The 16369-nt window shown below is 33.4% G+C and overlaps 1 protein-coding gene across 1 annotated transcript in view; it reads left to right on the top strand.

Moving 5' to 3' along the window:
- The window catches only part of LOC150084169 (folate receptor gamma-like), a 35831-nt gene extending 19910 nt beyond the window's left edge, over positions 1-15921 (top strand). The window contains exons 3-6 of the mRNA XM_090375078.1: positions 2073-2270; positions 7658-7793; positions 14888-14967; positions 15503-15921. Of these exons, the coding sequence (XP_090231204.1) occupies positions 2073-2270; positions 7658-7793; positions 14888-14967; positions 15503-15700 (612 nt within the window). The 3' untranslated portion in view covers positions 15701-15921. The remainder of the gene's footprint in view (positions 1-2072; positions 2271-7657; positions 7794-14887; positions 14968-15502) is intronic.
- Positions 15922-16369: the final 448 nt, after the last annotated feature.

Raw genomic sequence — 16369 nt, 5'->3', positions numbered from 1 at the left:
ACCCCTAATGGTAGTTACCTCTTTGAGTAAATCCCACTTCAGCACACTGTGATCACTGCCACCTAGTGGTTCATTTATCTGCAGATTCTTAATGCATGAAGAATCACTACTGATAATCAAATCAAGAGTATTACTCCCTCTAGTTGCCTCCTGAACATGCTGATGTAGAAAACAATCATCCAATAAATCCACAAAAGCCTTGCTAGTGTGTGAGTGACCAGCCCCCAAATTCCAGTCAATATCTGGGAAATTAAAATCCCCCATTATAAGACCCTCTGATTTACTGGCCCACTCTATTTCCCTGTACAGTTTCTTATTATACTCATCATAGTCATTAGGCCTATAGCACACTCCTACTCAATTTTGATCTCCCAATGCTTATGTCACACCAAACTGACTCGACACTGCACTGTCCAGCAATGTCGACTGGCTTCACTTCCTTGGATTTTATGTGTTTAACTAATTGCACAACCCCTCCTCCCTTCCTATCCTTTCTGTAGACATTGTACTCCCCAAATTCCAGTTCTGCATTCCTTATATCTGTGTGACACCACTTCTCTGAAATCCCAACAATATCTGCCTTTGATGTTTTGAGCAATACCTGAAATTCATCAAATTTATTTACTAAATTCCTAGCATTGGTGTACACGCAAGTATACATACACCTGTTCTTTTTCTTAGCTACCCTAACACAACTCGTGTGTTTACTTGTACCCCAATGATTCCCAGCAGTCTCTGAAATATCCTTCATCTTATTTTCCAGGCTGCTGCTCATTCCCATAGAAGCAGTGCAAGAATCACTTTCACCTCTGCCAGTGGCTACTGTTAATCTATTAATCCTTGTATCCCCCCCAATCTAGCAGTTTTCCGACCCACCTAACTCTGCCTCGATAGCATCAGCAAACATTCTTAACCATAATGGGAAGGAATTATTCTCTCCACTAGAAATTGCAAATATTCTTGGTAATGCTTTTTTTCCAGGTATCAACATTTAACTACATATGGTCCATCTTTCCAAAAATTAAATCTGTAGCCAAAAAACAGTCGCCATTTATAATATGTGAACCAAAATATTCTATCAGTAGACCTTGCAATATTGCTGATGGGACATTTTATCTAATGTTTTAACACTTAGACAAAGAATTACAGCTTATTTTGTATTTCTTTAATTGAATATTCCTGGAGAACTCTTATCCTAGTTTTGGCATCATTTGGTTGTACTAGACTTTGGAAAAAGTCAGGGAAGGATCACTTTCTTTGCCAATGCTGTATTAGTTTGTCAGTTTGTTTTCTTGTGTCATTTGCCATACTAAATATTGAACATCCCCAAGCATACTCTCATAGCTGTATTATAGCTATAGAAGTGAACGTTTGTATGCTGAACTGCATGTTAGGCAGGCTGATGCTTATCTTTTTATCTATCACAAAATAACTTGCTGGGGAAATCCTACACCCTCTGCCTAAGATCAGATAACTACAGCCTCAATTGAAGAGAATGAGAAATTCTTCCAGTCTATAATGAGAATTGAACCCAGACCTCTCCAGATGAGCTAGCAGTGTTGTGTTGTGCCATGGCAGGTAATACAATATAAACGTGGTTCATTTAAATTGCCCATAACCTGTCGTTTGGTTTTGAAGACTGGCCAGTGGTTTAGTTTTACAGGCTAGATCATATAATTTGTCTCCCGATTATAAGGTCATAGATTTGGTCCATATAGATAGGCAAGTTTAATGATATGTTTCCATAGCATCCATTAAAGAAAATAGATGGAGCATTAATCACTTCAGGAAAGTACATTATATTAATCAAACCCTTCAAATTTAACTTCTCTGAATTATTGCTATGACGGTATTGGACTACCATATGCCTTACAACTGCTAACTTGGCACAGTCTCTGGGCTACTAACCAGTAGTAAATGCTGTGAAATGTTATAGCACCTTCTTACAGAATTCCACACAGACATTTGTTTTTTTTATAGTAGTAATTATAAAGAAATAGTTTATGCTCTCCAAGTTATGGAAAAGGTGGAACTGTTCTGTGAACTAATATATATATATATTTTTTTTTTAGTGCATACCTTGGAAGGACCATTCCTGCTGTACTTCAAATACCACTTATGATGTGCACACCACCAACATGTACAACTTTGATTATAATCACTGCTATTCTCAAACTGGTAAAAACATGTCATATAGTTGTTGGAGCCACTTTATACAAGATCTCTGCTTTTATGAGTGTGAGCCACACATTGGATTGTGGGTAGTTAAGGTAAATTTTAGTTGTTTTAAATTTTTTTTTAATTTAATAATTTTTTTTAAATTATATTATATATCTGGACAAAAGTCACTTATAAATTGTGACATTTTGTAGAAATTCCTAAATACTTCTAAGTTTGCATCTTTGTCATTCTCAACTTTGAAATTAGAGTTAAGACATCTTGATTCACGATCCAGAGAATGGAAGTAAAAATTCATAGACCCTGTTTATTGACTGCATAAGAACATCATAAAATATAACAAAAAAGTTCATTTGTGTTCTAGAGAAGTGGTGTTCAATCTTTTTCCTGTACAGGGGCCACATTCAAAGTTAATTTGTTTCACGGGCCGCACTGAGCGATTTGAGAAAAATTAGTGTTACATTTTCCATATCTTTTTACACATAAAAGGAAGTTTCTATTTTCATGTTACTGCTTTTTATTTTCAGGCTATATATATAAAAAATGTAAATTCCTAACACTTGTGCAACAAATCTGTCAGTCATTTATTTTTATAATTTTATTAAAATTATAAAAATGACAATTTTTTTAAAAATATACTTTTACTTTTTTATTTTTTTAAATACCTTACTTTTGTCTTTTAAATGCTCACTTTAGAAAATTTAAAACCTGAAAATGATCACTGCTTTTCAATATTAAGGTAAATAAATTATGATACACCTAAAACTTAAAATATTCAAATTTTATTAAGTAAAATACACAATAACATTTACCGAACAAAACTTCTCATTTAATGAGATGATTGAGGCTGGATATTGTTGAAAATTTGGGATGCCAATTCACAATGAAGATGCTCATCTGTTTTCTTTTTAAATATTTATTTGATTTCATGCATGAAAAAAAATTGCTAGCAAACATATGTCGATCTGAACAAAATAGCAATTTTCATTAGCATTTTCATTTATTAGTGGAAAATCTTCAGATGGGAGAGCCTTGTAGAATTCAAGTAGTTTATTTTCGCAGCCCATATACTTATTTTTGAGAGCCATGTTTTGGCTTGAAGATCAATAATTTCAAGTTGCAAGCTGGGATTGTAATTTTCAGCCATAGAAGTAGATGGATTCTCAAAGAAGCTTATGTCTTTTCATGGGATCTTATATTAGCAAATACTCTCAATCTCATCAAAAAGTAATTGTAAAAACAAGAGGCAACGATCCTTTGGAAATATGTTTCTCTTTTAGCTCGGTACAACATTCAAAGTGAACTAAATGGTCTTGCCCAATTTTTGGTATTTAAATAATGACTTATTCTGAAATGATTTGATGTCACCATACAAATCGGAGGCCAATTTTCTTTTCCCTTGCCGTTTCAAATTAAGAGCATTTAAACAACTAGAAATGTCTGTAAGAATTGCAAGATCAAAAAGCCACTCCATTTGATAGTTGTTTTATTGGTTTCCTTTTTCTGTCATTAAAATATCAATTTAATGAAATGATAACACTTTGCCACAATTAAGCCATCTCACTGCACTATATAAAATTACATCTTCGTATTCAGCTTAAATTTCTGAAAGAAACTGCTGAAACATACGATGATTAAGACCCATGTAATCTGCTCATTTTGGAATATTTTCAGAGCACCTGTCAAATATTACTTAGCTTTACCTTAACTATTAATAAATATCTTTTGTTTATATTTCTACTTGTGATGCTAGTCATTAATGTAACATACCATTGCGTAAAAGGGTTAGAAATGTTAAATTCCTAGGTGATGCACTTTCTTTTGAATGTGTGTAATATATATATATATTATATAATTACATACAAATACAATTAATATTACATTTAGATGTATGTATTCTTTTGTATTTTAATCTTTCTTTTGTGCATCGTTAATGCCATTGTTTTTTGCCGTATTGGCCAATTGAACATTATACGTACCAGTATATATTCGTTTCTAATTGTTCGAATTTTTGATTGTTACCTATTTTTGGTGATTTTTACATATAGGCATTAGTGTTCATACAATTCTGGTCATTAAGCTAGCCTTATTTAGGTCATCTTAATTCCACATGGCCTATACATATTAGGTTTAGAAATTTAATGATAATGAATTTTCATGACAAATTATTGATGAAAATTATCTGTCGCAAAAGGTAATTACTAGTTATTATTAACAGTATACTTCTATTTTATTACTATTATACATTTTTGCATTCCATCACATGGCCGTCAATCCCCTACTTCGTCGGGGACTTTGAGTGGATTGACAGCCCTTTCGATGTAATGCCTTATACTTACTTGTTTCAGTTTGTACCTATCACAGTTTTGCTATTTTAAGTTCCTTTTCTTTTGTTTAATTTCTAAAGTTTCTTCTATAATTTTAGTTTTTAGATTAAACATCTTTTGTGCATAGAAGGTACATACTCTTCCAAATATTTCCAGTAAAAATACAAAGCGATGTCAATAAGATGTTATAGTTCAGAATAAATATACCATAACTGCTCAATATGGCAACCATTGCAATTTCAGAATTGAATGTAGGCGTGGTATTACCTCTCATGGTAAAAAACATTTAAGTAAGAAAATCAGCTATAGTTTGTATAAATTAGTATGAGACTTGCCTCAGTTCTAACTGTGTAAGGCTTTGATGTATTTGGAAAGAGTTAAATTAAAAGAGAACTAAAAAAAAAAAAAAAACTTGAGCTTCCCTTCCCAAAAAAAAGTGCACATTTTTCTGAAGGTTTATCACTGTTAAAAAAATTAAACATAATTCACAAAGTAAATCATCCTTAAATGACCCAAATGTCAGAAATAGAATAAGACTGTTTAAGGACATTGAGAGGTGAATTTTGCTAGAACCATTAGATAGGCAATGCTTCATATTTTAATAACTTCTAGATTAATTTTAGTAAAATTTGTGCAGTCTGCTAAGGGGTAGGGGTTGTGGAGTGTACATGTTAGCTGAATTCCTTCCTGTAGTAATTAGTATGGAAACTTGTTTATTGGTAACATGCTGTAGTGCTAGATGTGGTGGAACTGAACATTATGGTCATACTGACAATACAACCTGGTTGGCACTGGATAAAGTTGATTATGATTTCTTGAATGTCAAAAACTAAAAGAATCTTTGTAATTATTCTTTATAAGAAAAAAATTAGGATAATATCCCTTCCTGGAAAAAAAGTTGGAGAGCAGTGCCCCAATAGGAGCTGTGGCTGCACCTACTTGGGGCCAATTATTCATAGCACCTACTTGGTGATATGAATAATTGCTTTACTGGGTGTTCAATATAAGCCAATGCACTATCATGCATGTGTGGTATAGTGTCAACTACATACCTCTCCTGTAGGTAGGACTGTATGTTGTGAAAGGTCAACATATTACCAACTTCTGACCAAGCAGAATCTCAAACCAGTGGCTCAACATTTCTCAAATAAAAATTGCCTGACATAACATGGTGAAACCACAGCATTACCTTTCCTTGTGTAGTAAATTCAACCTGTGTTGGTTGTCTGCTGAAATGTGGCAGTTGATAGTGCTTTAATTCTCATTAAACTGAACTAATTCTCATCCTGCTCAATGTTCATAAAAGATCTTCCACCTAGTAAATGGTTTTGATAAATCTTGTAGTAGCAATTACTGCACTTCCTGGAATTTTATAAAGAAACCATTGTAATACAGTCCATTCTGGTTATTTGGGACACATCGGGACTAGTGCATTTTGGCCCAATTAAGCGGCTGCCCCAATTATCCGAAGTTTCACGTAAATAGTTAAAAATACAATGTACCCCCCTTTACAATTAGTTCACTGTACAATCAAATCGCATTACGACAAACTTGCCATAGTAAAGTACTGTTACTATACGATGTGTAGTAAGCGCCGGTCATTGTGATCACATTTGCGAATTGAATTTTAATTCTATTAAACAGTGATTCTAATTAGAGAAAATAGGAGGAATATTATCCACAGGCTATAAAAGTAAAGATATATTAAGCACAAATTTACCCTTTACCTTACCAATTAAAAAATTAAATGATACATGAAAATCTGAAGAATATATGTGATAATCGGAATAATTAATACGTACTGTAACATGTACATAGAACTAGTTGACATTTCTGTTCACTGACATTTGTGGGTGGGGGTTAAAATTTAAAACAATAAAAAGATAAGCAATCAATAACAAAGAACATGGCACACACAAATTGCAAGTAACACAATACACGCAAGTGAGAATGGAGTAACAAGTTACGAAGCTTTAAAAATAGGAATGAAGAGAAGATTCTGAAAATTAATTTTTTTATGATCGAAGATTCCATGGAAGTGTCAACACATTTCACCATAATAACCCACAGCATTCCAGCTGTTGGTATTATCGCAAATTCAGTAAGATTGAGTTTACTGTCTGTTTATGATAATTTCACTAACAGAAAAGCCCAATAAACAGGTGACTGCTAATTGTTTTATGGTTGTGACCTCCAGAATTTCGACTGAATCACGTACTGTTGGAATCGTAGGGTAATCTCCAGTGCTGCAATCTCCTGCCCCGATTAAACAGCATGCTGTCCCAATTAAGCGAAGAAAACCCTGGCTATTTTTCTCGATTGGTTTGTTTTTTTTTTAATTTTTGCCCCAAATAAACGGCTGCCCCGATTAACTGGTAGCCCAAATAACTGGAATCCACTGTGTATTCTTTAATGCTCCTCACAATGTTGTACGTGGAATTCTTGGCTGATATGAATGTGAATGAGCACTGGTCATTTGATCTTCCACAGGTGAAGTATATGACTGTGGTGGATGTTGGTCTCCTGGTTTGTGAATGAAATTTCATGAAAGGGTACTATTACCAGTAAAGACTGCAGTTCTATAAATTGCAGCATCTGGATATGAGGTAGCTGTGAGACCTGACTGGAGTGTTGTAGGAAACTGGGAGTGCTGATGGTATCCTTGCTCTTTTTTGGATGACACAGGGGACATAATTAAATTGGAAAAGGATGATTACAGGATAGATATGCTAAAATTTTTTTGTTTTTAGCCAGAGAGTAATTGTTAGAATAACTTGTTAAACCTCCGCCTGGCATTGTAGAAATATAGTTTGAATAAAGGAAGAAATAAGGTGTTTGTTTTTTTTTTGTATAAGCTTGATTCCTTGCATTTTGCTACTACTAATACTAACATAATAAAAACTATACTTCTCTGATCAATAGTTCTCCCATAATTGATTCATTTTTGTCTAACTTTTTGAAATATCCCTAATAAATAGCTTGGTGTCTCCCTCCCCTTAAAAGGGGGTCACCAAGATTATAACACATTGCATTTTAACATAGTTAAAATGCAAGTGGCAGGGGCCTTATTTAATGTAGTTAAAACAGCATGTTATAATAGACTAAAATAATAAATTTTCCTTTTTTTTTTTTTTTTCTCTCTCTCTCCCTAGACTGATAGGAAGATAGCTAAGGAAAGGTTCCAGAAAGTGCCTCTTTGTGCTAGTGATTGTGAATCTTGGTGGCAGGCCTGTCGAAATGATTACACATGTGCTTATAACTGGCCTCGAAATTTTAAGTTTGTTAAAGGTTAGCATATATTTATAATTATTTAATAAAATTTGTCCATTTTATAGCCTGAATATGGTTAATAGGTTTTCTCTTTATATTTCCATTGTCAGTTGCTTTGTCTTTATTGTTTGCTGAACTCTGCATTAATACATAAAGCTATCCATTTTCAAATCTATCCTTTGGCTTTTGTTACCTCTATTAGTGGTAATTACAAAATATCTGTTAACTGCATAGAGAAGCATTTTTAGGCACATTAGCATATATACACAATGTGCCCATCACTTTCACCATGTCTGTCTGTTTGCATCAAACAACTCGACTCCCAATGGATGGTTTGTGATATGTTATTTTATATTTGGACCTTGTAAAAAGATTTGTCGAGCCATCACAAATTCCATTAAAGTTGGACCAAAAGATCTCCAGCAATTTATTTTTTTCATACGTATCACATATAGTATATTGCAGCTGAATCACCAAACATGATTATTGCTGTGCATTGATTGGAGGAATGAATAGGCAATGTGGCAGATGCACAGAAACATTTTTTTTGTTATAAATTGTGAATTATTACTATTTGTTAACATGTCTGAAATGTAACACATTGTATATCTTAACTGATTTATTATATTTCAAAATAGCAATGTTAATAAATTTCATAAATATTGTATGTAAAAACAAACCATAATGTTTATGGCTATACTACATTCATTAAAATATTAATGCTGAAACCAACAGGACAATTTTTGAAAAACATATTCTTATTAGTGAAACTTGTGATCTTGAATATGTTTTGACTGTGTTAATCACCTTCCCAAAACAATTTCCAAAGAACATCAACCTTACAACATCAACCTTACAACATCAACAACCACCTTACTCTGACATCAGCCTTATTGATGTCAGCGTAAGTAGTAGTTGGAACTCTCCATCCATGCAAGAATGCATTATAATCCAATAGTATTCTATTGTACAGACCTTCATGAGTGTAATCAAAATGTACTTGCCTGCTTTCATTGAAATTAATGTTTTAAAAAAAAACAACCATTTTATTGAACGTGGCTTACTGTTTTTTGCTTTTAAGTCTCCTCCCATGACAACTTTTTTTTTTTTTTTTTTTTTTTAGTTTACACAGCTCATTTTACCTTTTTTATCTCTCTGTTTCCTTCCTTTTTTTTTTTATCTGCTTCTAAATTCAGTGCTTCTACGTAGCCTTGGACATTGTTGGCTTCAGAAGACTTGCATAACCTCGTTACATTGAATTATTCACTTGATTAATATCATTTTCAAACTTATTCCTCTAGCTCAGGGGTCACCAAACTACAGCCCACGGGCCAGATCAGCTTGCATAGTCTGTTCATCTGGCCCACCTCGCACTGTGCTACAAATGATCAATTTCTAAAATATATTGTAATTATTTATATGGAAATATAATAAATAGTGAATCAACGAAATACTACTGTTTCAATGACAGCTTGTGAGCGGGGTTTATACCTTGGCAATGGCAAGCGAAATCAGAAAAGATAGCAATCTCGAGTTTCCAAAGAAAATTATTAATGACTTAAAGCATTTTTTGGAAAGATTTTCAGACCTCGACAGAATCGAGAGTGATATTCTTGTTTCAAAATCCGTTTCATTGTAACGTTGATGACGTGCCAGTCGAACTCCAGTTAGAGATCATTGATTTACAAGCAAATGATCTATTCAAAGAGAAACACAGAGAAGGAAATCCTGTAGAATTTTATCGCTGCTTATTTGATAATGAGTTTTCAAAATTAAAGAAATTTGCCTCTGGTATGGCATCAGTGTTCGGTACAACTTATGTCTGTGAGCAAGCATTTTTAAAACTGAAATATGTAAAGTCCACATATTGAACAAGGCTGAGTTATGAACATTTAAAGGCAATTGGTTGGTTGGGTGTAGCAATTAAAAAGCAAACGATGATATTTTAAAAGCTAAATGCCAGTTCCATAAAATCACATTAATCTTTTCTGCTTATCTTATTCCTAATGTCGCCTTCCTTGATAAGTTTTTGATAAATAAATATATTTGTTATCTTTATTTTTCTATATATTCTTTATTTTTGCATATTTTGTGTATTGGTAAATATATTCATTATCTTCATTTTTGTTGTATTTACTTAATTGTACATATTGAACAAAATGATTATACGGCCCACGCTCGTCAATCTCTCGGTTATCTGGCCAGTCGTGAAAAAAGTTCGGTGACCCCTGCTCTAGCTCATGAATATCAAGCAACTTTGGTGATAGTGGTTCTCAGCGTTTTTTTTTTTTATTATTGAGCTTCATGTTCTTTATTTTGTAAGCAGAAAATAAGAGATCAGAAAGAAACACTTGAAAGCAATGTTTTGCCTCATCTGGCCTTTAGAGTTGTCTTTATACCTTCCCAAACCATTCCTGACTCTTCTGTGTTGAAACAGGAGCTGTGCCACTTATTAAGTGGTAATTCAAATTAGAAACAGCAAACAAAGGTCACCAGTGTAACGATACAAGTGGAAATCTTAAACTATGCCACACCTTTTTTGATCTTGTATGTTGATAGTTTATACTTAACACTACTGAGAAGGAACTAAAGTTCTATTCTAGAATTATCTAATGCAGATTTTTTGAATAATGCTTTTTTCACATGTCTTAAACTGAAAGATAAAGTGTAAGAATATTTATGAAACTTGATTGGCTGATATTGGATTGCAATCTAATTTAGGGGTGCTAAACTCATCATGATCCAAATCTGCTATACTCACTAGGTATTACAGAAGAGTAGTCACTAACAGTGTCAATGCTAAATTGCTTGATGCTATTGATCCACTTTCTCTTGGTCTGTCTCTAGTTCTATTGCCATTCATTTTTGCTCTGAATATCATTTGTTTAATCTTACTTCTTGTTCTTTCATGCTCATGCCCTAAGTTTGCCTCACTAATGTTTGATTGTATATTTGTACTTTTTTGTATTTCCTCAGTTGCACGGTGAAACCTATTATGTGTTGTCCATTTGTGGTTCTGCTAAAATGTGTCCAACTTACAGAAATTTTTTTTTTTTTATCCAAACACGAGAGGTATCAGAACGTATAGTACCATGTTTGGATTGGAGGTTGAGAAGATGTTTGTTGACATTATGAACTTCTCCAGACTGTAATTTTCAGGAAACACATATGAAGGAAGGTTATTCCAGAAAACGGCAGTTGAATGAATAAACGAGGAAGGTGAAAAGTTGGTTCTGTGAGTTTGAAGTTGGACAGTAAATGGATGTCTGGTGGTAGAAAGTCTTTGGACTGTTTTGAAAGAGAATTATAGAAGAAAATTCAGAAGAACAGTGCCCATGGAAGTTTGTTTATTTGGTTTTTAGGAGCATTAGCAACTAAGGCCATATTGCTCCAGGGATATGCAGTGGTCATTCCCTGACCTTTCTGTATTTGGTGGTCACTGGCTCAAACCCCGCTCTAATCAAGAAGCGTGTGCTGTTCCTGGCTACAGAGGCACCACCCATGGAAGTATCTAGAAAAGGCATGCAGCAGAAATAGTGTCTGAGACAGAGTGGAGAGACTCTGTTAGAGATGAGTCATTAATTAATCTAACTGCTCCCTTCTGAATGGAATCTAGAAGCCTGAGACAGGTTTTGTGATTTGTACAGAGTGAACAGCTGTTTGGAAGAAAACTGCCTGCGAGAGCAAAAGAGAAAACCAAGTTTTTTGGATGCAGAGGAAGCAATATTTGTAAATGTGCTTGTGCCAAGAGAGATTAGAAGTCAGGGTAATTCCCAACAGAGATGTATCAACTTGCTTAGAAATCTGAGTGTCACCAAAGATAAGCAATAGGAGCAGAAGAATCCTTTTTGCGAGATACAAGACAGTTTTAGAAGGATTGAAATCAACTAAGTTGTCTTTGCCCCACCTGAAGATCGGCATTTAAGGAATTGGTAGTGGATATTCGAGAAGTTGAAGCTGATTGAGCAGGGCAAGGTTTCTCAAAATGGAAAGTTGAATGCAATGCGCTATCGTCAGCAAAACTATGGATAGGATTTCCAGTCAATGGAAGAAGGTCAATAATACAAGAGGAAAAGAGTGGGGGAAAGAACTGAACCTTGAGGAAACCAGCATTAGTGGAGAACTTAGAAGACAGAGCCATCTACCATAACCCCCAGGATCAGAGAGAGAACTGGATAACCTATTACAAAAAACAGTTGGCAAACCATAAGATGGAAGTGTGTTTAGAAGATCTTTATGCCAAACACGATCGAAAGCCTTTGAGATGTCTAGAGTGACTGCTTGTGTTTCACCAAACTTTTCCATTGAATTAGTCCATAAATTGCTAACATAAGCCAGCATATCACCGGTGGTTCAACTTTGACGGAATCAGTACTGGTTTCTAGGTGCTATTTACCATTTTGTGTATAGTGATAATATTAGCATCTTTCTGCAATTTGTATTTGAAAAACTTTGGAAATTGCAGTTTATAGTAGCATTTAAGCTTCTTAAAGGAGATAGGTTCTTGAAATAATTAAAATGATCAGTTAATTTTGTTTTTAAATAGCTATCGTTATCACTGATGCAGGTGGTTTTTTTATTCATCGAACTATTTTAGTTGTGTGTGTTTATTTACACACACAACTTTAGCTAAATAAATAATAAAGAAAAATTGGGCAGTGGTGGGGAGGATGATTCAGTATAGCAACAGTGGGAGCTACAATATAAAATAAGGATTTTTATATTCTAATATTATCATTTTAGTGATAAATTGAAAGTTACGTAACAACTATAGCATGCAAGCAAATAGTGGGAATATGTCAATAAAAAGGGTGTTGCAGAAGGAATGTGCTCCTAAAGCAATATGAAAAGAAGAATAATAAAAATACCAAATATGAATTTATAAAAGTACCAGTTAATTCAATGGCACCAAGTCGAAATTATATGAAATATCATTAAATAGAGATGAAATTCAACCATAACAAAGTGACCAAACAGAGTGAAATAAAATAGGCAGACCATTATGCCCCATCTTGTGAGAAGGCTGCAAAGCCACCAATTGCCAGGAGTCACTACATTTCGAACGATTAAACAAATCGATGAATTGCCGACCTGACAGATACACTAATCAACCTGCATTCAGTTCAATAGATTTGAAAGCGATGGATTTTATGCAGTGAAAAATTCTACTATAACAGATCAGAATACTCCCAAAGTAACACAACCACTGACACAATAACAGTTAAGAGTGCATCCAATAGAAATTTAACTATAGATAGCAGTATGAATGGTGCATTAGCATCTCAGTTTGCTACTAACCATGTAGTATAAAAATAAACTTCAGCTAAAAAAAAAAAAAAAAAAAAAAAAAACAGTATAGCAGACATTAGTGGCTGCAAACCACTGTTTACTACATATTGCAACACCAAACCAGCCAGGTCAGCAATGTCTAGTGATTTCTGGCCTTGGCTTTCCAACAAGATGGGGCACAATGGCTGGTCTATTTTATTTTTGTTTGCCATGTTGGTCATATTTTCTGTGGTTGGTTTTTGTTCCAGTTTATAGTGATATTTCATGCCATTTGAACCTGTTACTATCAATGGGATGTTGCTAAATTTGAATTGATTGCCATTTCTGTAAACTTATATTTGGTTTTCTTTCTAAATTATAGGAGTGCATTCCTTTTGCAATGCACACTCCCCCTTTTGAATTTATTTCCTTTGTTTGTTGCTGGAGTTATGTATTGATTTACTTCCTATTTGTCACTCGCTTGGCTTGTCATAACTGGTATGTCCTTATTTTATATTCTAATTATATGTATATTGATCACTGCAATCTTAAGAATAGGTTTGTTTGTTCAGCTTTGGAACCTTGTCATTTTAACTAAGACTTCATAGTGACAATGTATATAGCAATGTCTTTTATTGTGAAAAAAGTATTATTTATAAAAATGGAAATTTTTAGGTATCATCACAACTTTTCCACTGTTTGAAAAGTTAGTCCTCCATGGTAGCTTAGTCAGCATGATATATCTTCTGCCACTTGTTTGAAGAGGATTTGATTTTCATTGACAGCTGAAAGAATTTCTTGAAGTACTCCAACAGAGACTGTACTTTAATTGTTCATTCCTCCCAGCCTATGCAACATGAAATTGGCCTGTGAATACATAGAAAAAATACATTGCTGGATAAGACTAGCATGCTCTTTGTGCCATTAACTTTTTTTTTACTTGAAAAGGCAATCCTTTCTTCAGGTTATTAATCAGATGTAAAACTGTTTTTGTTGGTGCATTGCATAAACCTGTTCTCTGAAGATTCTGTGTCCCCATGGCAATTACCTTGTGACTGAGGTTGGTTTTTGTAGCATTGAGCCAGAGAGCTTTACAGTCCATTCTTAGGATGGGTTTAAGAGCTATTGACATGCCATGCCCTTTGGGTGTTTTTGTTCTCTAAATAAGTATAGTTCCTGATGAGATCTGTCAGATGAATGCCTACTTCAGATAATTTTATTTTGTTTTATATCTTATTTCACAAACATTGATAGTACCAACTGCAGAGGAGCATGATAAACTTTCTTTTGTATGCACATTCAAATCCAACAGGTGTTTGAAGCCCCCCCCCCCCCAAAAAAAAATCAACCTCTTAACATATATACAAGCATTTTACACAAATATCATATTAACTTGATACACTGTGATAAAAGCAGTGTATCCTGAAACACTTGCAGTTATGATTACAAACAATTGCATGGGTGATTTTGTCTTTGGCACATAAGGACCTGATTAGTTAGGGAATTATCTAGTGTTTGTAATATTAACTATTTTACAAATTCATTAATACAGTGGATGCCACTTATTGTGATTATTTCAGGATCCAGCTAAAGTGGTAACAAGAATGCTCTGTTCAGTTTCATTGTTTAGGTGACGAAAAGCAGAAATGTGTACAAGGACAGAAATAAAATGTTAAAATCAAGCAATATAAAATATTTATCTGATTTAGGACTACAGATTTTTATTATGAATTTTAAAGTGTTGTATCTAAGTTGTGGGAACTGGTGTTCATTGCTTTAATTTCTTAAGTGAAATTTATATAATGTCTGCAAATTAACTTTGCTTATGTCTTCTAATTTCATAGGACATAACCAGTGTCGGGAAGGTGCACAGTGTTTAACCTTTGAAAAAGTGTACGGAAATGCCAGGACATTTTGTGAAAATGTATGTATAAAACTCTCGAACAATTAATTTAATAATATGCCTGTAAAATGTATTCTATGGATGCATTTTGTATGAATAAAAAGCCTCTTATATTTTTTGTATACACTGAACCAATCAATTAGTTGCCCAATATTGCATTTATTTTCAAGTAAATGTGAGCACCCCTAAAGATTGCTATTTATCTAAAAGATGTTATCAATGGCATAGCCAGTACTGGCTTGAGTTTACATTCTGGTGTATTTAAGCTGAGCTTTACTACCACAAATAGAAAAAATATCAAAGTGGCATACTGAAGTTTAACTGTAACTCAAATTCTAATAACGATGACCACTGCAAGATGTTTAAATTATCCATATCATACAATATTAAATTTTTTGAAAGGTAACAGGAGGGGATAATATAAAAATTGGTTTGCCCAGTAGCAGAGTTTCTAAATGCATGCCTGTACTTAATTTATTTCTGAAATCAAGTTGTTTTAAAATGTTAATTTATTAATCAGTTAATTATACTTTCTTTCATATATATATATTTAAAGGTTTGGGATCATTCCTGGGAATATGTACCAGATGTACAACCCTGCATGAGAGTATGGTTTAATGGTTCGAGTGGAAATCCTAATCGCCAAGTAGCAGAGCATTATATTCATAGGTATTTGGTGGGTTCAAGTAAGAGAGAGACAGTGCAATGGACAACATATGTGGTCATTTTTATAGTTCTTTATTGGTTTGAGTGATATTTCATAGTTATTACTCATTTTTATTTTATTTTTTGGGCACATTAAATGTCCACAAAAACAAAGATTTTATGTTATCATGTGCATGATTATTTGAGATTTTATTGGAACTTTTCACCTTTTGATAGGAAATTAAGTGTTTCAGGGATATATTTTGGGAAATATGTAGCATAAAATTATATTTTTATTGAAAGTTATCAGGTTTGTGAAAGAATTTATTGTTAAGGGTAAATAAGAGTTTGTATATTTTCTAACTGATTCTTATTGTTTGAAGGAATATTTTCTTATTTAAAATGTTAATAAAGAAGTTTGTTTCGTTTTTTTTAACTTTATACTTTTTTTTTCTGTATGATCCACAAATGAATGTTTCAGTTACCAAGATTTTTTATTTTATTAAAACAGAACTAATGACAGGATAAAAGTAACTAATGAAATTAGAAACATACCAGATTTAAAAAAAAAAAAATCTAGACTATATCACTTATTGCACCAATGGAAGGTGCATGGACATTAATGGTATTAAGGATATTCTGTGAGTTATCAAAGAAATCTAAAGTGAGATTATCTGCAATTGAGGAGAGTCTATTGTGCCTAGAAGGCACACAGAAGTTAATCAATGGCAATAGTTTAAGTTCATAACAAAATTCCAAAGAAGTTTTCATAAAGAAA

This window comes from Mastigoproctus giganteus, chromosome 6 (assembly GCF_048544385.1).
Source record: "Mastigoproctus giganteus isolate SK-2022 chromosome 6, ASM4854438v1, whole genome shotgun sequence".
Taxonomy (NCBI): domain Eukaryota; kingdom Metazoa; phylum Arthropoda; class Arachnida; order Uropygi; family Thelyphonidae; genus Mastigoproctus; species Mastigoproctus giganteus.
Note: the sequence above shows the minus strand (reverse complement) of the source record. Positions and strands in the feature narration are given on the sequence as shown.